Raw genomic sequence first — 23,924 nt, forward strand, 5'->3', positions numbered from 1 at the left:
ACAAATCCTTCCATCTCTGCACAGAGTCCACTCTTTTTAACGGAAGAGCCAAAGCATCATTTGTCCAAGACGGGGATCCAGGTGAATCCCATAATGGGGCCATATAACTAAAATACGGTAATTTTAGTAATTTTCTTATTTTATACCAAACCTCCGCCAAATCCCGAAGGACCTTAAGCCTAACCTTTTTGAAAAATTTTGGGTCTGCAAACTTATATAAAAAAACAAAATCATTATAGTTACCGCTTTTTAGCATCACACCAAATATTTCTCCAATCGTGGATATAGTTAGATTACCAAGCAGCATCCTGCAGTTTTTTAAACAGAAGGCCCATGCATACATTTGCAAATCCGGAGCTGCCAAACCTCCTTTGTTGATTCTCCTCCTTAACTTTTTCCATGAGAGGCGTGACCCCTTTGAAGCCCAAATAAATGAGACTATCTCACTCTGTAATTTAGCCAGCCATTCCTTTTTGAACCCAAGTGGTATAGTTTCAAACAGAAATGTAACTTTCGGCAAGATCACCCTTTTCACTAGATTAGTCCGGCCATATAGTGATAGCGAAAGATTCATCCAACCTTTAAGAGTGGCCGAAACTTCTTTCTTTATCTTAAAAAAAATTGACTTTGGTAAGATCCCCAATTCTTTGAGTAATCCTAACCACCAAATATCTCATTTCTGTCTTACTAATTAACCTTTTCGTATTTAGGTTCCAAGCCATTATCTCCGTTTTATCCTGATTTATCTGGTAGCCTGAAACTGTTCCAAATTCTTTAGTTATTCTCACTATATCTTCCAAGGACTGATGCAGATTAGAAGAATATACAATAATGTCATCAGCAGCATACAGACCCATTTTTTTTTACCAATTGCCCACTGCAAAGGGGGGTATCTTCTCAGAGCTCCTAATTCTACAGGCCAATGGCTCTATATATAGGTTAAACAACAAGGGTGACAAAGGACACCCTTGTCTTGTCCCACGCATTACTTTGACAGTCTGAGTTAATATACCATTAACCAAAACACGTGATGTCGGAGAGCAGTACAACGAAAGGAGGGATTCAGTGAAATTTTTTTCTAAGTTAAGATGCTGTAAAAGTGCTTTTAAATATACAAAATTGACTCGATCAAAAGCCTTGGCGGCATCTAAAGCAATCACTGCCAATGGAAGTACAAGTCTAGAGGCCATATCTATAATTCCAATAAGAGTAAAAGTTAGTTCTTTCAGATATCGCCCCTTAACAAAACCTTTCTGGTCTTCATGAATTATATTATGAATGATCTTGCTGAGCCTATTTGGCAGTATTTTTTAAAACAATTTGTAATCACAGTTCAAAAGTGATATAGGTCTGTATGAATCCATGCTACTGGGAGATTTTCCTGGTTTAGGTATCAAAGAGATTGTTGCCTCATTCCAGGAGCTGGGTATAGTTACTCCCCCTGTAAAGATCTGGTTAAACAATTGACACAATGTGGGAGAAATTATATCCACTAGTACTTTATATGCTTCAGCTCGAGAACTTTCTCTGTTTAACACCCCCACCTGATCCCCAGAAAGAGGTTCTAAATGTTGTATCCACTTATCCATTTCCGATTGTCTTGGGCATAGATCTTCCGTGTAAACTCTTACATAGAACTCATGGAAAGCTTCAGCAATTCCTTTACTATCTGTTATAATTTCCCCTGAATCCATCTTTTTGATTTCTTTTATTTGGTTATGCATCAGGTCTTTTTTAGCTTCCAACGCTAACAGTTTGCGACAACCTTCTCCATAAGAAAAGTGAGCCAACTGACTAGCTTCCCACCTTTCCTTAACTCTTTGTGATAGTACTGCTGTTAGTTCTAATTTTAATTCGAAGAGCTTATTTTTTACTTCCTCATTTGTTATATTGCCCCCTAATCCTGTTCCAGTAACTTCCCAAGAACATATTTCTTTCTCTAAATCCAGGACTTTTCTGTGATACAATCTCCTCTTCTTAGCACCCTGAGTTCCCAGTCTCCCTCTTAAAAACGCCTTACATGTATCCCAAACTGTATGTTGTTTGGCTGACCCTTTATTTTTATCCAAAAACACTTGTACTTCATCTCTTAGGACTTCTGAATAGTCCCCATCTAAGAGGAATGTATGATCTAATCTCCAGGTTGAAGTCAGACCTTCCATCCCCAACTCTAAATTTATTCCAACAGCTGAATGGTCTGAGATATGGGCCCCTAAATGAAGCACCTTCATTACCCAATCCTTCAGCCTGACATCAATCAAAAAGAAATCTATACGGGATCTATGATTATATTTTTTATCGTAAAAAGTGAATCCTAACTGCTGTCTTAATTTCAATCTCCAAATATGTAAATGTATTTAAGCGCTTGCTTAGGGAACCCGTCCTGGTATTCCCCTGTGAGATAACCCTGGCAGGGTATCCACAAGGTGAAAGCCAGGCATCCCACCGTGAGGGGCCGTTGTGGAGATTAAGCAAGCTATTGCCCAGAGTCGCAGAGTATGAACCTATGAATTGAGTAGGCACCAGAGTGAGAATTGTCAAGTCCGTGGACATTTTCGGACTCAAGACCCGCCGAGCCGGGAATCGAACCCTGGTCCCGGGCTGACCTCTGCTTCCAGGTCTGCCTCCTCTAACCAGTGAGCCACACTTCTCCACAATATCACATAAACCTTGCTGTGCCATAATCAACTTTAGCTTAGAAGACATCTTACCATTTACAACCGCTCTGCTTTTTCCCGTCCTGTCTAATTTGTAGTCCAGGACTGTATTAAAATCTCCCACCATAACTATTTTACCTGGAAAATCCAGTAGTTCCGCTGCCAGCTCATCCAAAATAGAATCATCATCTACATTTGGTCCATAGTATCCAACCACTACCAGCACTTCCCCTGCCACTCTTATTTTAGCAATCGCCCATCTACCTCTTTTATCTGCTCTCTTATCCTCCATAACAATGTTAGACCCTTTTCTAATCAAGATTGTCACTCGCTTTGTAACTATTTCTTGGGGTGTAACCAAAGCACTAACTATACATTTTTGAGCAGAAAAGATCTCCTTACTTTCCTTTTCGGTTAGATGCGTCTCTTGCAAAATAATTACATGAGCAAGGGAATCATCTAAATATTTCAATATTAATTGTCTCCTAGACTTCACACGTAAGCCTTTAACATTCCATGTAAGGAACCTTAGTTCCTTAACCTTAGCCCCACTCATAACAACTTGCCCATAATTCCTACCTTTCGGTGGCAGAGAAGCTCCTGAGGATTTTTTTCTTTTCTCCCACTCCCCTCCCCCCAAGCCTGATAAGGATTTGGAGTTACATGCCGGGTCCAATCCTGCTCTTCTATATCCTTTAATACACCCGGTACTGACTCTTCGTTTTTATCTTTATCAGTGATAGGATCCTGCACTAATTGTATAGGATTCGGGTTTAGAATCAGTACTTTAGGGATTGGTTTAAAGTATGAATTAAGTGAAGGAGTCGTGATAACCTTACACTCGAGCCCCTTTTGCTTTCCTCTTTTTATATCTTTTTTTGAGTCCAGCTCCCCTGCCTTAGCGTTTTTAGTTTCCTTAATTGGACACTTCCGAGAATTCTTTTGCAGGAAAACATGGCAGCCGGCTAGGTAGCGGGTCGCAGGTGTCGGAGGAAAGTGGCGGTGCTCAAGTGGAGTGGTAGGCAACTACTGACCGAATAGATTGTTAGGAATATCGCTCACCGAAGGCTTTTTGGTGTCCGTGGAGTTTGGTGAATTCGGTTGCTGGTTTGTTTGTTCAGCAGTGTTTGGCGTATGGCGTATGGGGGAGGCTGAGGCAGAGATCTCCGGGCGGAGGTAGAGGAGGTGGAGCCGCGTCTGCCTATCGATTCGCGGAGCGGGAGTGGGAGCTGGGAGAGAGCAGCACTGGAAATTGGCAGAGGACGCCGGGTGGTAGCGAGGATCGGCTCAAGAGTCACCGGAGGTCGGGGGAGAGGAGAGGAGCCTCTGATAGGGGCGCTGGTGGAGGTAAAAGTTGGAAAAGCAGAAAAACCCCAAACTTTGACTCCGTTAGACACTGGCTTGGTGGGTGCACAGCTAGGGAGTAAGGGAGCTGCTAACAAGGTGGATAGCAGAAATCTGGTGGCAGGGCGCCCTAGGTATCAATTAACCCTTTCCATGCGGCTGCGATTCCCCTGGTGTGCTGTAAACAGCACGAACAGGGGCGGGCCGTGACGAACCCCAGCCGTCATCAGCACACGAGCACCGTAGTGCATGACGGCTGGGGTTCGTCATCGGCATGGAAGGGGTTAAGGAGCATAAAGGGAGACATAAGCGAATCTTCTTTGGGTAAGCTAAGAACAATTTTATTTTATGTTTAAATTCCTTTATTGATTTTAAGAGTAAGGCAAGAAATAGACGAGTCACTTATATATCCCACGAGTCGTAGGGAGGCATAAGCAGAAATAACCAACATAAAACAAACCCCCAAATCCACCCTTTCCCTATGGAACCTCCTCCCTCTTCCCTGCCCCTGTCTTCCAACCCCTTGCTGTAATTCCGTCAGTCTTAGGAGTTTTAAGTACCTAGGGCATGTGAGTTCACAGAATTCTGTGGTAAGGATTGATAAGAGCGGTTTCCAAAAGTTGTTAAAGGAGGCCCCATGGTTGGAGAGTGAGATAGAGAGATATGTTCCATACTCAAGATGTACCATATGCGATGTAGCCACCCCTGGTGAGTAGGAAGGTGTCCCGATCCCCAGTGGGCCAAAATATGCTGGAGGGCCGCTCCAGTGCTAGACCTATTCGGTGGCCACTACGTGATTTAAGAGGGAATGTGAGGGTGTTGGGCAATCCTAAGAGAATATAGGCTGGGAAGCATAGGAGCTGTGTGTCGAGATAGGTATCAATATTATTAAGTATGCGCGTCCAGCAGTTAGCAATTTTTGGGCATTCTCATAATAAGTGTGTCACTGTGCCTGCTAGTCACAGTCTCGCCAGCAGTAGGGGTCTCAGGCGGGGCTCCCTCTGTGGAGTCTGGGGGGTGCGAGGTACCAGTAGGTGGCTATTTTGGTAGCCTTCTCTATACTTGCTATGTTTCGTGTAGTGTGTCGGGCTCCATAGTAAATGTTTTCCTTTTACCGTTGCAAGGTTGAAGGCCTAGTTCTGTCTCCCATCTCCTCCCACCCGGAGATTTGTTAACCACTCAGGGCGGTCGTAGGAGGCTATATAGTTCGGATGTAAGGCATGCGTCTCAGGATTTGGATAGCAACCACCTCTCAAACAGGGTGATAGAGAGTTGCGCTTGGGGTCTGATGTCCGGTTGCATCACCCAGTATCTGATCTGATGGTATTGGTAATGTTCAGTTTTAGGTAGGTCTTGTTATAGGCGGAAGTCCTCGAACGTCAAGGGGCCAACATTGTCATGAAGTGCCCTATAGACCTATGACCCTGTTGTGTCCATTGGGTAAAAGTCCTGGATTCTAGGCGGGGGGTGAATTAGGGTTTACCTGCTATGGGTGTTAGTGGTGAGGGGAATGTTGTTAAGGCTTTTTTCTCAGACATTCTGTCTCATGTCTCCAGAGGGACCTTTTTAATTGCCCAGAGATAGAGATCCTTGGGGCGTGCCGGACTAGGGAGGAAGGGGATCTTCCACAGAGATTGTCCCACTATCGCCCTGTCCATTAAAAGATTCAGAGAACAACCACTCCACAAACGTTTTTAGCTCTACTGCCCAATAAAACTCTTACACGTTCAGGATCCCAAGTCTCGAAGTAAACAAGGTCTTTTGTAAGCCCATATGTAACGTTCCACCTCAAGTTGCATGGTGTGTTTTAGGCCCAGGGAAGTTTGAGCAGGAGAGTTTGGAACAGATGTAGTATCTTCAGCAGTATATTCATCTTTATTGCATCTACTCCACATAACCAGGACAATGCGTGTGGTTTCCAACGGCGTAAGTCTGTTTGTATATGATGGAGTATTGCAGTGTAGTTCAGAGAGACTGTGCGTTGTGTGTTTGCGGTGAGTTGGAGCCCAAGATAGGGTATTGTGGATGGAACCCACTGTATGGGTTATACGCTTTGTGATTCTTTCAATCTGGGGTCGGTGAGGGATATGTTGAGAACTTGGGATTTGAGAATATTGACCTTGATGCCTGCTGCCTCGGAGAATTGCTCCAGTTTGCTATAAAGGCCGAAAGGGAGATACGAGGGTTTTCTAACATTGCCACCACATTGTCTGCATATAATCTAAGTGTGTGTTTATCCCCCCAAAGCGCACGCCAGCCATGAGTGGGTTGTCACTAATCCTTTGGTCCTTTGGCTCCATGTATAGAGCGAAGAGAAGAGGGGAGAGAAGACACCCATGTCTTGTACCTCTCTTGATAGGGAGGGGGGTGGAGGTGTAGCCGTTGAGTAGTACTGCTGCCAATGGTGTAGTGTAGCTACTCAAACCCCATGCTGTGAATCTAACGGGGAGACCGAAGTGTTGCAGAGTCTCTCCTAAGCAAGGCCAGTGTACCTCGTCGAACGCTTTTTCTGCATCTAATGAGAGGAGCATGCGTTCAGAGTCAAAGCTCGGTGCTTTTTCAATAATATGGAGTAGACGCTTTGTATTATTTGCGCATTGATGATGGGGCACAAATCTAGCCTGGTCTGAACCTATTAGGCCAGGGAGGATGGAGGACCTTCGGGATGCGAGGATCCCAGTAAACAGTTTTATGTCTACGTTGAGAAGAGAGATTAGCCTGTAGGAGGAACATTGGGAACATGCTCCTGCACCTCACTCCTTGGGGGTGTCCTGCTGGGCGCACATCGTGGGCCTCCACAAAGCAGGAAGATACGCGTGGGTACCATGGCGAAGGGGGCCACCCTCTCCAGGCACGCTCGGTGCTCCAGCCTCCAGTCTAAGATCTCCAACATCAGAACCGCAGCGCCCCGGATCCTCGCTGTGGTGGGGAGGGCTCACCAACACATCCTATGCTTGTCAGGCTGTCAGGGTTGGCCCGGTCTGAGTCTCTCCGCTCGGCCCTCTCCAGGGAACGCGCCCATCTCTCAGCGCCAATGGGGATTTTGCGGCGGCCCGATCGCTGCTTCTTGGGCCTTTAACACTCCTGCGCCGCTCTGCTCCCGCTGGCCTCGAGTCCTCCAGAAGAAGAGACAACCAGTGCACTCCCTCTATGCCTCAGGTGTCCAAAGTGCCCTCGCCTCACAACCACGGCCGTGGAGCGCCGGACGTCACAGTAGGCCATGCAGTCCCCAGCAGGTGTGATTGTTCAGCCAGCCATTACCTAGGGAGGCCAGGGGTCAGTGCTGTTCCGGGCCCTCGTGGCATTTGCTTTAGTCCCTGAGGATATGTTCTGATGTCCAGGTGCAATCACACCTCACTGGGTGTCACTGGGGTTAGTCAGGAGCCGTCACGGGCACCGCACTTCGTCAGGCTGTGTCAGGCTGGAGATCGCCGGCCTCGGCCACATGTCACGTCACCTCATGGCGTGCACCTCTCCGATCGGCAGTCGTCTCAGGTTGCTGTCAATCCTTTTAGATGGCTAATGGAGGGCTCTATGTGGGCCTCTTGGTCCGATGTTACAAGGCAGGGTTAGTGGGCCCGTTCGGCAGGACGGTGCAGCAAGCAGGCACGTCCCACTCAGCCGCCATCATGACCACTCCCAACAATTTTATTTTAAAGGTTTCTATAAAGATTCAAAAGGCATAGGGAAAATTATAATGTTTTTTTACAGCTTTTTGGTCAAGGATGTTTGCCTACTTATAAGCTTTTTACATATTTTCAGTTGAGGGACCTAAGAAATTTGGACATGGAAGTAATTTCCCAGCATCTTACAGTTTGGTGAATTGGGTAAGCTGGGTCATTAGAGAAAGGTTGCAAGTTCAAACTCACTGTAAGCTTGGCTTCTGCATCAGTGGAGCTACAAGATATTTAATCAAAAGGAAACAGTGATAGGCAGAGAATCCCATGAGCATGAAAGTCATTTTGCTAGTAACCTTCACCCATCACTGCTAGCAAGCTATAAGGTAATATGGCCAAATGTGCATATGAGATCTCCCCACACAAACTCCAGCCCACTGCTGCCCCCAGCAACTTACAAGCAGAATCAACCTTATGAATGATGGGTTGCAAGAGACAATACTACACAGAAAATAGATAAGTATTTACTTCTGTTAACCTGGGCAGTGTGAGAAATGGACACCAGTGTTGCTGTCAAAGTCATATGAGTGTGTGAGGGCACTGCCAAAGGCCTCCACTGCCCACTGGGGAAGGGCCTACAGAAGACCCTTTCCAAGAGGCATTACCACAAGATCCACATCTTCCTAATAAAGACATTTTTGCCAGAATGTCAGTGATTTGTAGACCAACAATTGCTATTTAGGCCACAAAACGGTAATCTCACCCATTTGTACTGATCTCTTGGGCAGAGAGTGATAACTTGTTGCAATCCTTCTCTGTAGGAATACTAAGCAGTATTTACTGTTTAATCCAGTCAAAGTGTAAAGTCTAATGAAGAAAGAATTGTGCAGGAAATGGAAATTCAGTCGGAAGAAAACAAACTTAAAAATCAATCATGTTTCAAAGCAAGAAAGAAAGGTACCTGGGTTTTGACATTTTTCAATGGTTGGCGTGGGCCCAGTACTGCCTCTGATCTATTTCTGCCTGTGCCCAAACTGGCAAGTCTCATAGAGGCTTTTTCCTTAATGGTTTTAAGCTGTGGATGTCGAAGAGAAGTAAGCAAAGTATCAGTGTATCAGTGTAACATACTTTTACCTTCCAGTTAAGAACCTTCCAGTTAAGAACCTGTAAGATTCTACTCTGGAAGGTATTAAGAGGAGGAAACACACTCTACAAGAAATTAACTTGAGACAGCAGGCACAGGTTCCAGACAAGGAGAATTTTCATTGTGAATTTATAACACAGATTGAAGAAAAGTGAACATTTATAGCCCCCAGAAAGGCCTGTATTTAATTGCAGTATTACCTCTTTCTCTCACAAATCGTAGCAAGAGGTTGACTTATTTTCAGAACAAACAAAGTAGTTGTTCAATAACCAGTGCTACACAATGTTCACCTCAGTAGAACCAATGACCACAGAGATGCTTAAGAGTTTCCTTCACAGATATACTCAACTAATGAGAGCTTCTCCAACTAAGTGTGGAATAGTAATTGTACTGCATGATGTGTGTGCATGTTTGCCTTACAACACAGGGAAACTAGCCAACCCCCCCTGTCCAAGAAAGCGTAATAATTCTGGTACTTCAGCTTTATTCCATTACACCAATGAATTACCAGTTTCACTTTTGGGGCACCACAAAGTTTTATCATAAGACTCAGCAGACATGGAGCCTAATGACCAGCTGATTAGGCACACTGGCTCCACATACCCTTTCAGAACAAGATCTAGATCTTTCCTGGCATTTATAGTCCCAGTTTCTGGAAAACTACCTATTCTTTGCCCATCCCTGTCCATGTGACCTGCCCTTGAGGGAATGAGGAAAGAGGTCAAGGAGAACATAATGTCTAGGTTGTTGAGGCTGCCATGCAGTGATTTTTTAATCTTTGCATTTATTGTCCATGAATGCAGTACAATCCTGAAGAACAGAACAGACACTAGTCTTAGACACTGATAACTATCACTAAACACATACATTCCACCAAAGGACATGGTGGATGACATAAGCTCTAAGGACAAACAGGAACCATGATTTTCCGGAAACAATTTTAGGATATTTTCCTGGTCTCAGAAAGTTTTGGTTTTATGCAATTCCAAAGCAATGAGGAACTTTTTCCTGGTGAATTTAATCTTAAATGTTTTGATTCTGCATAAGAATTTCTTGAGTCATTTATATATTTACAGGTCCATGAAGTAATGAAAATGACCTTAGCCAGTATAATCCCTAGGAGTCTAGATGCTGACAGCCATGGTACACAGGTAGAGGGGAGAAGAAGAAAATAAATTCTAATTGCATTGACGTGAACAAATTCTAGCTTAAAGGTTTCTATAAAAATGTAAAAGGCAGATTGTAAATTAAACGTTTTTTAAAGCTTTTCGGTCAAGGATGTTTGCCTAGTTCTAAGCTTTTTAAATGTTTTCAGGTGAGGGACCTAAGGAATTTGGACATGTGAGTAATTTTCCCAACATCTGACAATTTAGTGAATTGGGTAAGCTGGGTCATTAGAGAAAGGCTGCAATTTCAAACCCACTGTAGGCATGACTTCTGCATCACTGGAATGACCAGATAATTAATCAAAGGGAAACAGTGATAGGCAGAGGCTTCCATGAGCAAGAAAGTACTTTAGCCAGTAACCTTCATCCATCACTGCTAGCACACATGGCACATGTGCATGAGGCTTCTCCGCAGGCAATTCCAGCACACCGCTTCCACCAGCAACGTACAAGCAGACTCAGCCTTATAAATCCTGCAATGGAAGAGAGCATACCTCACAGAAATAGATAAGACTTTTCTTTGGTAAACCTAGACAGTTTGCAAAAGAGACATCAGTGTTGCTGTTAAAGTCATATCAGTGGGGGGGTGGCTAGCCGTGCTGCAAAATGGCCGCCATTTGAGCGAGCTCCACCGACCGGGGGTTTAATCCTTTCCGGGACGGAGAATGAGGCTGGGGCCGCGATTGCGGGAAGCTGCGGAGAACAAGCCAACACAAACAGAACACCTAACCCTGGCAGACCACATTGCCCAAGGACCGCGATCTGCATACTGCAAGTATAACTTTGCTGAGAGCGAGGGCTGTTTAAAACTAACTGTTGAACGCTAGCACTCTGCGTGAGCCTGACCCTCGACAAAATGGCGGCCCCCGCAGATTGGACTCCTGAAGTTGGCTGCTCGATAGCGGGCGGTGCGGGCGGGCAGGCAGACCAATCACAAGCTCATGGTGCCCCAAGTTCATGCTGATGAGCCCGGCTTTGGGGTGCTGCGCTCATTAAGGAGGGAGAACGGAGGCAGCTGCAAGGTGGATGAAGGACTCGGCCTCCATACAATATATGCGCTCAACGGAATAGAGGTCTGCTGAGGCTGGGTGGCTAATGGTACAATAGCCTGGAGAAGTCCTGAGAAGAGGCGTAGCTGGCGGTTCCGGACCTCGAGGTGCGTGGGGCATGGTTCTCTATTGACTGTGCGTGCCGGTGTAAGTCTATCCTTGACCCACAGGATAGTACTATCTGGCTTTGAAAATCTGGTCTGCGCAGGAAGTCTGGCCAGTGGAAGTTACTGCGGAAGTGGTGGCACACGTGGCACTGTATGGTGGGCAGTGATGAGATGGCCTTCCCCTGATCTCTGCCGGGATACAGCGCTGCAGTGGGTGGTGGTGGTTAGAGGCGGCTGGAGTTGCGTTTGAAGACTATTGTATACCTATCCATTTGCAGAGTGTGCCGCAGGCAGAGGCAGTCCAAAGGAACTGTGGTGTGTACTTTTGGCCCGCTACCAGACCGGTATCCATAGAGAACTTGCCCATGTGCACACGTCAAGTGCCTTGCAGTGTCAGCGGTGGGCAGAGGCGTGGATGCGTTGAGATACAGGGGTCTTTCAAGAGTTTTGCTTCCATCGCATTTGATTCTGCTCCTGACAGCGCATACTGCGAAAGGTCACCCCAGTTTGAGGGTAATATGGGCAAACAAGACCCTAAACAGCCAAAGATCACATTTGACTCAAGGCGGTCGACCAGACAAAACGAAACAGATGCAGGTGTGCAGGGCGGCGCGGAGATGGACGGGCAGTCTGGGACGGGAGATGAAGATGTGAAGGCCCTGTTATTAGAAATGCGATCTAGCCTCAGAAGCATTGACTCAAAGCTGGATACGCTGACTCAACAACTTGACACAGTGAAGTCTCAAGTGTCGGTGCATGAGACGAGATTGGACGGTCTCGAAAACAGGCAGGTGGAGTTCCATGAGTTTCAGACGGAAACTAGGGAGCAACTGCTCCAAATGGATAAGCTGCTGGGAGTCATACGAGAGAAGAATTATGATTTTGAAGCGCGCTCTCGTAGAAGCAACCTGCGCGTGACAGGAATACCGGAAACGACAGCGATGTCCAAAAGGAAGACTGATATGTCAGATCTCCTACATGCTCTGTTTGATCCGCACCTCTCGACAGTGTTCATTGTGGAGCGGGTGCACAAAACACTAGACCCAAAGCCACCGGTGGGGAGTACACCACGTCCCAAACTGATAAAACTGTTGAACTACCAAGATAGAGACACAATATTGCGGTTGACACGAGAGAAAGGTCAAATCATGCACCAGGGGAACACTATTTCTTTTTATCCTGATTTTACCCCACTGGTACAAGCTGCAAGAAAATAATTCCTACCAGCTAAGCGTCTCCTATTGCAAGCGCAAATCCCATACTCCCTACTGTATCCGGCAAAATTGAAGGTGTCTCATGATGGCAAAACGTACTTTTTTACGGACGCAAAATCGGCGCTGAAATTCGCCAAACATGTGGCTGGGAAGGGGGCCAAAAAGAAAGGAGCTGTAGATGGATCCGAATCCGGCAGGCTAAGTGACAATGACTGAAAAAGCTAAAATGTTGTTATATTGATTAAGATTCCTGTACATTTGTTGGGGCTGCTGTTAGCTATTTGATGGGTGGGGCTGCGGTGGTCCACCCTGGGACGGACCAGATTTGCTGCAGAACATATGTGTGGGCTACGTTGGTGTTTCCCCACCCCGGGTACAGCCTTGTTATAGTTAGATTTGCAAAATGGAGTAGTACATGGTAAGCACTGGATATCTAACTCTGGTCAACCCACGAAAGTGGGGGAGTAGGCTGGTTTACCCTCGCACCCCCGGGAAGGTTCCCTAAGAAATGTTGATGTTAATTTATGTTGCACATGGGAGGGTTACACTACAACCTAATTTGGGAGTTGGTGTGGGAGGGGGTGGAATGGGATGTGGGGTGTTGTTTTTTTTAAGCCACAAGGTCAGGACTATTCACATAGCAAAGTAGTAATGCTGGTGCGCAGTTGTAAACAGCAGGGACATCACTATATGTTTACTTTATTGCAATGACGTCTAACAGTACAACTTTGAACATTGTAACCTGGAACATAATGGTTTGAATGATTGCAGAAAAGCGAGGCTAGTACATGCATATTTAACGAGACATGCTATAGATATATGTTTCCTGCAAGAAACGCATTTGAATGTGACGCCGTCGCAGAGACTTAAACAGAACAGATGGGGGAGGTATATTCTGCAATTTATTCTAGTTATGCAAGAGGGGTCGCTATCCTTATTAAGAGGGGTACTGATTGGAAATGTATCCATACACATGTGGACCCAGAGGGGCGCATTGGGCTCTTGAATGGGATGTTGGGCGGTGAAGTGGTGACGTTTGCTGCAGTGTATGGTCCGAATACAGATTCCCCTGATTTTTTCCGTCAGGTATGGTCCAAGATAAGATCTATTTGATGTGAAACAGTGATCTGGGGAGGGGATTTTAATGCCATACTGTCTGATGAGGATGATAGAAGAGGCACGGCTAGGTCGCTACACTCGCAGGCGAGAATGGCCCTGCATGACATCATGCTGGATGGGGGGCTACTAGACATTTGGAGGGACAGACACCCTGACCTACGGGAGGGTACGTGCATATCCACCCAACACCAGGCCTGGTCCAGATTGGACTTTTGGCTGGTGTCGAGGAATGTTGCGAACTGAACAGTGGAGGCAGCCCATATGGCGCGTTCATTGTCGGATCATGCACCTTGCCTCCTCCGATTGGCTTTGCCCAGAGCCCCATTTCGAGCTTTTACCTGGAGACTGCCTCAGAATGCTTTGTTAGACGAGGCGTTCAGAGAAGAGATTCAGAAAGATATTGTGCTGTATTTTGAAACAAATGAGGGGTCAGTAGATACTGAGGCTATTCTTTGGGACGCCTTTAAGGTTGCCATACGTGGGAAGTGTATTGCAAGACAGGCAGGGGTACTGAAGGCCATCAGAGAGACATTGACTAGATTGGAAGGAGAGATTAAAAACCTGGAGAATTAATTGTTCATGAGATCTGAAGCTCAGACAGCGGGCCTTTTAAAAACTAAACTGCTGGAGTTTGAAGAGGAGGAAAATAGAGAGGTGAAATTCCTTGGCAAATATGCAGAAGTCAGACGCTATGGTGAGGGGGACAGGCCGCGGCGTTTGTTGGCAAATATGATCAGGCCGATGAAAGGGACCACGTTTGTGCATGAGATTAATAGTAATACCGGCGAGACTGTTAGAGGCCAGGAAGACATACTGAAAGTGTTTCAGGAATTCTATTTTAATTTGTACAAAACTAAGGGAATGGCTGATCCAGACAACATGGCGGAATTTTTTGATTCCATTGCCTTGGCGTGGTTCAACGATATCCACAGAGTATATATGGATCTACCTATAATGAAAGAAGACGAGATGCAAGTGATCAAAAGTTTACCTCTGAATAAGGCCCCGGGTCCGGATGGCCTGACGACTGCCTTCTATAAGGCATATGATGAGGAGTTAGCTCCCAAATTACTGGCAGTCTATGAGGAGGCGCAGGAAACGGAAATTTTGCCTCCATCAATGAGGGAGGCTACGATTATCACATTATTGAAGCCTGACAAGGCTGAAAATGAGCTAGACTCCTATAGGCCACTATCTCTGATTAATGTAGATGTCAAGATTTATGCTAAATTACTGGCAAACCGTCTCCAACCACTGTTGCAAATGATTGTATTACCTGATCAGTTGGGTTTTATTCCGGGGAGGTCGACGTCGCATAACCTGCAGACGCTGTTCTCCGTCATCCATTATTTACACCCTAGTGTTCAGGCTGCAGTGATATTCCTTGATGCCACCATGGCATTTGATTCCTTAGAGTGGTCGTACTTATTTTTGATCCTCCACCGTAAGGAATTCAGCCCCTTATTTATTAAAAGAATAAAACTGCTATATGAGGCACCTAGAGCTCGGGTCCAGGTAAATGGCATGGTGTCAGGCCCTTTCCGGATATCGAGAGGTATGAGACAGGGATGCCCGCTGTCACCGTTATTATTTGCTATTGCGATGGAGCCATTGGTTGCACGGATAAGGCAACATTATACTGCCTGAGGAATAGGATTTAGTGCACGTCCTCTTGTGATATCTCTATACGCCGACAACATTACCCTTTACATTCTTGACCCGGAGGTGAACCTTGATCCAGTGCTGTAGGAATTTATAAGATTTGGGGGACTTACGGGCATTACTATAAACTGGTCTAAGTCCGTAATATTTCGGCTTACTGATGGCACGAGGGAGGTCTGCTCTGAGTTCCCCCTTCGATGGGAGGCTAGAGAAGTTAAATATTTGGGGGTGTGGCTCAGCCGAAATGTGCAAGACATATGGACATTGAATTTCGGGAAGGCTTACACATGGCTAGAAGGAAAGGTGGCTCTTTGGTCTACATTGCCTCTTTCGGTGGCGGGTAAGGTGGCACTGGCAAAGATGGTTATTTTGCCTAAATGTCTTTGTTTGTAAATGTGCCTGTACCACTTACTAAACATTTTTTTGCATTGTTGCGTACACAGCTGCTGTCCTTGCGGTGGGCGGGAGGGCAGGCCAGGGTGTCTTGGGATCTCTTGACTCTACCCCTGAGACAGGGCGGGCTGGGAGCACCTGATATGCAATTGTATGCACTGTGCGCACAAGCGCAGTTCCTTCATTTCTGGGTCCATGAGACCCCATTTCAGCCCCATGTTGCGGTCGAGAGAGACGCAGTGGCACCAACGCCGCTAAATGTGACATTATATTTCACTGTTAGCAGGCCAATGGAGGATGTTGATACTGCCGGGACACTATTCTGGGTGTGGAGGGAACTGCAGAAATGGGCAGATGTGAAGACACTATATGCGCCATCAATGGTGCTTGAAAATAATCCTATGTTGGCATGCATGGCGAAAGGTGTCGGTAAGACCCTAACTACTGCACTGAAACTTAATACTTTTGCTGACCTCTGTCCAGAATGAATTTTTCGCCCCCCCGCTGGATACTGACGAGGGTACTGTGCCGTTTGCTGAAAGATTTCTATACCACCAGCTGCGCACTGCGTGTCGTACAATGTATTCAGAGTTCCCTGACGCACCCCCGATCATGTTGCCATTGGAAAATGTACTTAAGTCGCAGTCGGCTAAAAAGCTGATTACGAGGCTTTATGCTCTTATGCAGTGCTCTTATCCAGTTGTAAGGCCGAAATCCATGGAGATTTGGAATGGGGAATTGAACCCGCAGATAACGGATGAACAGTGGGAGTATTGTTATGGTCAGCTGACGGACTTGCCTCCTAATTACTGCTTGCGGTTGATTCACTTCAAGTTCTTACACAGATATTACCAGACTCCGGTTGGTTTGCATCGCATGCAATTGAGGGACGATGCTAGGTGTTGGAGGTGTGGGCTAGATCGGGCAACCTTCCTTCATGTGGCATGGGATTGCCCGCATTTACCTGAATACTGGAGTAAGAACTTTAGTGCAGTTAATCAGATAATTGGCAGAACTGATCAACCATCCCCACTGTTGGGCCTTTTGGGATATGTACATGACACAGTGCCCCAGAGGCGCAAACTGCATTTATTGTTATGCATTTGGCATGAGTGTAATATGTACAGCTCTGTAATAGAATGTCTACGCTAACTCTAATTATTGTACTTCTGATGATGCATGTTATTGTTGTCATTGCAATGTTCCCCAACGTTTGATCAGTAGAGATTTTTACTGTACAACACTACAACGGGTACTGGGATGCAAAATGCTGTCATGCTTTGTAATATGTAATGTGGATATATTCTGACTGGCTTTAAGTTAGCAATCTGAGCCTTTCTTTTGATTTCTGCTTAAAAACCAATAAAAACAAACTAAAAAAAGAAAATATATATATGTGCAATCTGCAAAGCGTGTAAGATCGGACGAAACATTAAGAACTTAAAGGACCCTACGGGAAAAAATTTGAAATTAGAACCAACATAAATTGTGAGTCATCATTCGTGGTATACATGATCCAATGCTTTTGTTGAAAATCCTACATTGGAAGCACGACATGCTCGCTAAAAACAAGAATACTCCAACATATTCGTGCAATCCAGAATAGCGATTATTCTTATGCTATCGCCAAACATCTGACCAATCATGAAACCAAAACCTGGATGGATGTAAAATATTTCGGACTTGCAAGCGTACCACAGCATGAAAGAGGGGGAAATCGTATACAAAGATTGAGGCGATTGGAATCAAAGCTAATTATGAGGTTCAAAACGAAGCAGCCCGCTGGCCTCAATGGCGATGAAGAACTTTATGTTCATTTATAAGAACTAAGAAACTGACAATCTTGCACAAATTCTTGAATAATTATCATTTAAATTATCTCTTCAAGAAAATCAGAAATGCTCTTGTAAATAACAGTCACGAAAACTGAGTTAATTTGATTGTGTTAAAAAGGACTGCCGTTGATATAACATTATCTGTGGGATATTGCGCACATTGGGGACGTAGGGCACTCAGCCCTTAATTGTGAAAAGGACCTTAAGTCCCAACAAGTTACGCATCTGAATCAATTCTCAGGTAATTTGAGTTTTGATTATACACGCTCGTGAGTTTCACGAGTGTTATAAAGCGATATCATCCTCGTAATTAGTGGGAACGCTTTTTACATGCAGTAACTCAAATAATTGCCCCAATGTTAAGCATTAACCCATAGATTGTAACGCAACGTACGAGGCAAAATTGTAAATAAAACTACAAGTCCCAGCATGCCCCAGGTAACCATAGGATGTGTACTCAGGAAAATGTATAGAAATAGCAGAGGGACCAATCACTAAAGCTATTGTGAACAGGAACTACGGTTCGAAACGCGTAGGGAGTTTTTCACGTTTGAAAAATAAAGTAACTGCTGAAGCATCAAGGAGTGTGCAGCGATTTCTTCTTTGGCATTGAATATATATATATATATATATATATATATATATATATATATATGTAATATGGACGATGGGTTGCCTGAATTAAATTTAGAAACATTTCAACCTTCCTGTTAAAATTTCGATTTGTTTGTGAATTAAATAAAATATTTTATCAGAAAAAAAAGTCATATCAGTGAGTGGGAGTGCTCCCAAATGCCTCCACAGCCCACTGGAGAGAGGCCTAGAGAAGACGCTTACCAATAGGCATTACCAGTGGTGGCTGGCTACCTTTTTAGGTCGAGGACTATCGGTTCTGCCGTAAGGCAGAAACCGGATGTCGGAGATCTAATGATTCTTAGAGTGCTGCATTTATCCCTCCCTCTTTTTGCTCGTTCTCCATTGGCTGGCTTCCTAAAAGGAGGCCAGCCATTGAAGGAGAGAGCCGTCCATCCAAAGAAGCTCCGTCTTTTTCGGATTCGGGGGCGTGATTTTTTGCATTCTTTAGCCCTGTGACGTCGTCTGTCACTCAGGGCGCAAAAACACGCCCCCGAATCCGAAAATGGCCGTGCGTTTCTCCGAGGCATTGTCTCCTTGCCTCGGAGAGACGTGGTCGTGTTTTCGTAGTTGCTCGCCTCCCTTCCCTGCTGCTTTTAGCAGCTGCTCGAATCCGCTCGCCTCCCCCCTCCCTCTGCCCTCCTCCGTTGTGCTCTCGCCTCTTCCCCCTCCCCCCTCCCTCTGCTGCAGCTCTCGGCCCCCACCCCTTCCTCCCCCCGCTTGTTTGATTTAGTGAGCGGAGACAGCCACATCCTGATGCGCGAAGCCGACCCGGCCTTCCTCGGAGGTCCAGCAGCAACAGGAGCCCGGGTGAACCTGAGGATTGGGCTGTCGAGCCCTGCTGGGCCTGCCACTGCATCACAAATCGCATCAGGTAGGTGGTCCTTGATGTTGTCTGTGTTTTTGGGCTCCTGATCCAGCGCTGCTGAGAGCGAACACTGACCAGCCTCGCTTCCGGGGTGGCCTAGCTGAGACTGGGCTGGGTGGCGCCATGGCTTTCCATTAGCGACCGTGCAGCGAGGAGACACAGTGAGGTTTCCCCCGTCAGAGACATCCTTCGCCCTGTAGTAGGGTGCGACGGGGGTTCAAGTTCAGGGCTGCGGGTGAGTTTCTCCATACCTTTAGGAGATCCCAGGCTATATTATCCTGCGGCCTTGGTCGGGCCACCACTTGCTGCCTGTGCGTTGCCTGCAGCTCTAGTGTGCTACCGCCCTAAGACCCCTGCTTCTCTCGGGGGTCTGGATACCCTGCGCTGGGCATTGCTGTTTCCCCTCTGGGGGCGCGGTGGGGGGGGGGGGGGGTGAGCCCCCAGCTGTGCTGGAGCGCTTCTAGCCACATCGTACTCGCCACTCTGGGCCCTGCTTATTGGGAGCATACTGGCCCAGCTTCCACACATTAAAACCCCTGCATCACCTGGGAGCCGGACAATAAAACAAACCTCTGCCTACCAGACCCGTCTCCCTGGTCCACGTACCTACATTCCTGAACTGCATTAGAGGCTCCTTGGGGGACAATGCGCCACACGTGCTGGATCACTCCCACTCTAACGCACTTTGCCAGCCAGTGCCTTCGTGGTGCCCCTTTTTTGACCACGATGAACTGCTGTGTGTGGGGCGCTTCAATCCAGTGCCTCGAACTGGGCCTGTACACCTCCTCCTCTGCAAAAGCCTCTGCTAATCATCCCCTATTGCCACCATGGGGAGGGGGGATCCTAAACAATGTAAGCTCCCATTTGAGAGAGACAAACAGTCTGATAAAGCGAAGATCATGTAAGACTCCTAGGAGCAAGTGTCTGATCATGGAGCTGTGAAGCAATTAACAAGGACAAATGCCATCATGGCAGAGTTGCGGGCTGGATTCTACTCAACAGATGCTATTTCAAAACATTAACCAGCCGCCTAGATCGCATGGGAGAAGGAATTGAACATCACAGCACTCACTTTATGGGGCGGAGGAGCGTATCGCAGGCCTGGAGGATAGCACTACCTTCCTTAATAAATGTCTGGATAAGGTGGAATGACTTCTCAAAGCAGTTGCTGCTAAGAACGAAAGTCTGCCTGTTGAACTTTGGGGCCAGAGATACAGTGCTCCGTCTTGCTCACGAGTGGGGCCCATTACAGTATCTGCCAGATCCTTATATCAAGATGTCAAACCTCTCCTGTGCACAAAAGGCTTCAAATATGGTATGTTATACCCTGCTTGGCTCTGGGTGGATGTAGACTTAAAGGATAGGTTCTTTGATTCCCCAGCTGAATAACTTTCCTTCTGTAAGGACCTTCCATCTAGCAGTGCCCGGTCGCCGCTATCCACTCCATATCGTGTCTTGGCAGATTTGCAGGACTTGCAGAGTGTGGGCCTTTTCCCCCTGGCTGAGATGCTTGTACTCCGTTTCTAAATAGTGTTATTCTTGGATGATCATCTGCTGAGCAGTCTCTTACACTCACCTTCACAGTAATGTCTTAGACAGGACAATCACACATATGCCTGTAGCCATATAATGTATCACATCAGATGTTTATTCTTGTGGGCTCCGTTTCGTAGAGTTGTCCACTCTTGTGAATACCATACCATAATTTGTGTGTTTTTTATTTGCTTGTTGGCTTATTCGGGATCTACCTAGCAGTTTGGTATTCATTTTACTTGTAGATTGTTGTTGTCTTTTGTTTTTGCACTTAACAAATGCCTGGAATGAATTACTCTCGCTGTTTTATTATGCAAATCATACATATTCCATTACAACTGTGACTTCAAAAGGGCGATCTTCTTTTGCTGAGATAACATTTCTGGCTTGGAACGTCAGAGGCTTAAATAAACACCGCAAAAGCAAGCAAGTATTGGCTTATCTCAATAGACATCGGTCAAAAATTACTTTCTTGCAGGAGACACAGCTCCCTCCACAGGACTCCCCCGGATTTACAAAAACCTTGGGATCTCACAGATATTTTTCTAGCTACAGTACTTATTCACAGGGGTGAGGGGTGTACATTCATAAAAGCATCCCCTCCAGCCTTATCAATAACTTCATTGATAAGGAGGTCCGTTATGTTGTCCTTGCTGGTCATTTGGCTGACCACTGTGTACTACCAGTGAATGTGTATGTCCCTAATGTGGATACCCCTGATTTCTTTCACACGCTCTCATCCATACTGGGACATTTTGACGCTGCCCCTTTTAGACTGGGAGGACCACAACAGGGTGCAGAGCAGTGAGTGCAGGTGCAGAGTGCTGTGTGCTGTTGTGTGCTGTGTGCTGTTGAGTGCTGTGTGCTGTTGAGTGCTGTGTGCTGTTGAGTGCTGTGTGCTGTTGAGTGCTGTGTGCTGTTGAGTGCTGTGTGCTGTGTATTGGCAATGTAAATGACAATGCCATTTATTTGTGATTTAAAGAAAAAAAAAGAAATGTCGTCGTCCTGCTCTGCCCCCCCCTTCCCTCCGCCCGCAGCTCCGTCGTCCTGCTCTGCCCCCCCCTTCCCTCCGCCCGCAGCTCCGTCGTCCTGCTCTGCCCCCCCCCCCTTCCCTCCGCCCGCAGCTCCGTCGTCCTGCTCTGCCCCCCCTTCCCTCCCCCCGCAGCTCCGTCGTCCTGCTCTGCCCCCCTTCCCTCCGCCCGCAGCTCCGTCGTCCTGCTCTGCCCCCCCTTCCCTCCGCAGCTCCGTCGTCCTGCTCTGCCCCCCCCTTGGAGTAATGTCATGCTAGCTGCTCTCAACTAAACACGTTCAAGAAAATAGTTGCCAACACTGAGAAGTGATTACACAAATTAAGCACTTGCTATTGACAGTTGTTGGGATTTGCAGATGGCATAATCAACTCGGCCTTTCATCCTTCCAAGGCACATAAATTAACTGCTTTAAATACTTGCGGCAATAGTAAGACGTGTCATTTACAGCTCTTGAAAATGACTCAAAACTGTGAACTAGCGCATTACATAAAAGTAAGGAGATCTTGCAAGATAGGGCAGTGGAACCTACAAAAGTGTTCCGAAGTGAGGTCAAAATATCAATTTTGTTTCATTTGGTTGCAAAAATATTGTCAAAACCAGGTGAGTACAGGGCCGGTGGTAAATTTTCCATCCACGCAAGGTTTACTAAGCTTCAAGCTCAAAATGACAAACCTCACACTCTTGGTTGATGGGTTCGCTTGAGTGCTAGGTAGTTACTGCCGGAACAGGGGAGGGTGCCCAGATCTAATGCCCCTACCTGAAATGTAAATAACCAGGAGACAACACTAAGAGGAGGAATTTTCACTATCTTTGACAACCTAAACCATACCTCATAGCACTATCTCTTAGGTATTTGTGACTTTCTAGAAACACACACGGGTCGTAAGTGGATTAAGGGGCGTGGCTACGTTTTTTTACAAAATCACTTCTCTTGCCAATTGATTAGGCGTCACAAGATCAAGCGGGTCAATAGGTGACAAGCTCATGGTAGGATCTGCCCTTTACGCTTCCAAACATGTATACCTCCCATTGTCACCAGAATTTCTTGATTAGATCCTAAGATTGACATTCCAGCTCTCTTCCATACAGATCCTGCTCTCAAATACTCGGAGTATGCTAACCGTTGTAGGAGACTTCAATAATAAGTTTTCACAGTCCAGCTCTGTCCTTCCCTCCGCACGCAGCTCCGTCCAGCTCTGCCCCCCTCCCCCTCCCCCATCACTCCGCCCGCAGCCCTTCTTCGCCCCGGTCCCGCTCCCCCCCTCCCTCCGCCCGCAGCTCCTTCGTCCTGCTCTGCCCCCCCCCCTCACTCTGCCCGCAGCTCCGTCGTCCTGCTCTGCCCCCCCCTTCCCTCCGCCCGCAGCTCCGTCGTCCTGCTCTGCCCCCCCCCTTCCCTCCGCCCGCAGCTCCGTCGTCCTGCTCTGCCCCCCCTTCCCTCCCCCCGCAGCTCCGTCGTCCTGCTCTTCCCCCCTTCCCTCCGCCCGCAGCTCCGTCGTCCTGCTCTGCCCCCCCTTCCCTCCGCCCGCAGCTCCGTCGTCCTGCTCTGCCCCCCCCTTGGAGTAATGTCATGCTAGCTGCTCTCAACTAAACACGTTCAAGAAAGTAGTTGCCAACACTGAGAAGTGATTACACAAATTAAGCACTTGCTATTGACAGTTGTTGGGATTTGCAGATGGCATAATCAACTCGGCCTTTCATCCTTCCAAGGCACATAAATTAAATGCTTTAAATACTTGCGGCAATAGTAAGACGTGTCATTTACAGCTCTTGAAAATGACTCAAAACTGTGAACTAGCGCATTACATAAAAGTAAGGAGATCTTGCAAGATAGGGCAGTGGAACCTACAAAAGTGTTCCGAAGTGAGGTCAAAATATCAATTTTGTGTCATTTGGTTGCAAAAATATAGTCAAAACCAGGTGAGTACAGGGCCGGTGGTAAATTTTCCATCCACGCAAGGTTTACTAAGCTTCAAGCTCAAAATGACAAACCTCACACTCTTGGTTGATGGGTTCGCTGGAGGGCTAGGTAGTTACTGCTGGAACAGGGGAGGGTGCCCAGATCTAATGCCCCTACCTGAAATGTAAATAACCAGGAGACAACACTAAGAGGAGGAATTTTCACTATCTTTGACGACCTAAACCATACCTCATAGCACTATCTCTTAGGTATTTGTGACTTTCTAGAAACACACACGGGTCGTAAGTGGATTAAGGGGCGTGGCTACGTTTTTTTACAAAATCACTTCTCTTGCCAATTGATTAGGCGTCACAAGATCAAGCGGGTCAATAGGTGACAAGCTCATGGTAGGATCTGCCCTTTACGCTTCCAAACATGTATACCTCCCATTGTCACCAGAATTTCTTGATTAGATCCTAAGATTGACATTCCAGCTCTCTTCCATACAGATCCTGCTCTCAAATACTCGGAGTATGCTAACCGTTGTAGGAGACTTCAATAATAAGTTTTCACAAGTCTAATCCTTGGAAGACTAGAGGAAATGGGACCGGTACTTGGGAACCCCACAGAGATAGTACCTTTCTCTGAGCCAGTC

The 23,924-nt window shown here is 46.5% G+C and overlaps 1 protein-coding gene across 1 annotated transcript in view; it reads right to left on the reverse strand.

Annotated features, from left to right (window-relative positions):
• LOC147747788 (uncharacterized) overlaps positions 1-23,924 on the reverse strand; it is a 178,997-nt gene that overhangs the window by 151,453 nt on the left and 3,620 nt on the right. The window contains exon 2 of the mRNA XM_086936364.1: positions 8,580-8,693. Coding sequence (XP_086792490.1) covers positions 8,580-8,693 — 114 coding nt within the window. The remainder of the gene's footprint in view (positions 1-8,579; positions 8,694-23,924) is intronic.

This window comes from Lissotriton vulgaris, chromosome 1_1 (genome assembly GCF_964263255.1).
Source record: "Lissotriton vulgaris chromosome 1_1, aLisVul1.2, whole genome shotgun sequence".
NCBI lineage: Eukaryota > Metazoa > Chordata > Amphibia > Caudata > Salamandridae > Lissotriton > Lissotriton vulgaris.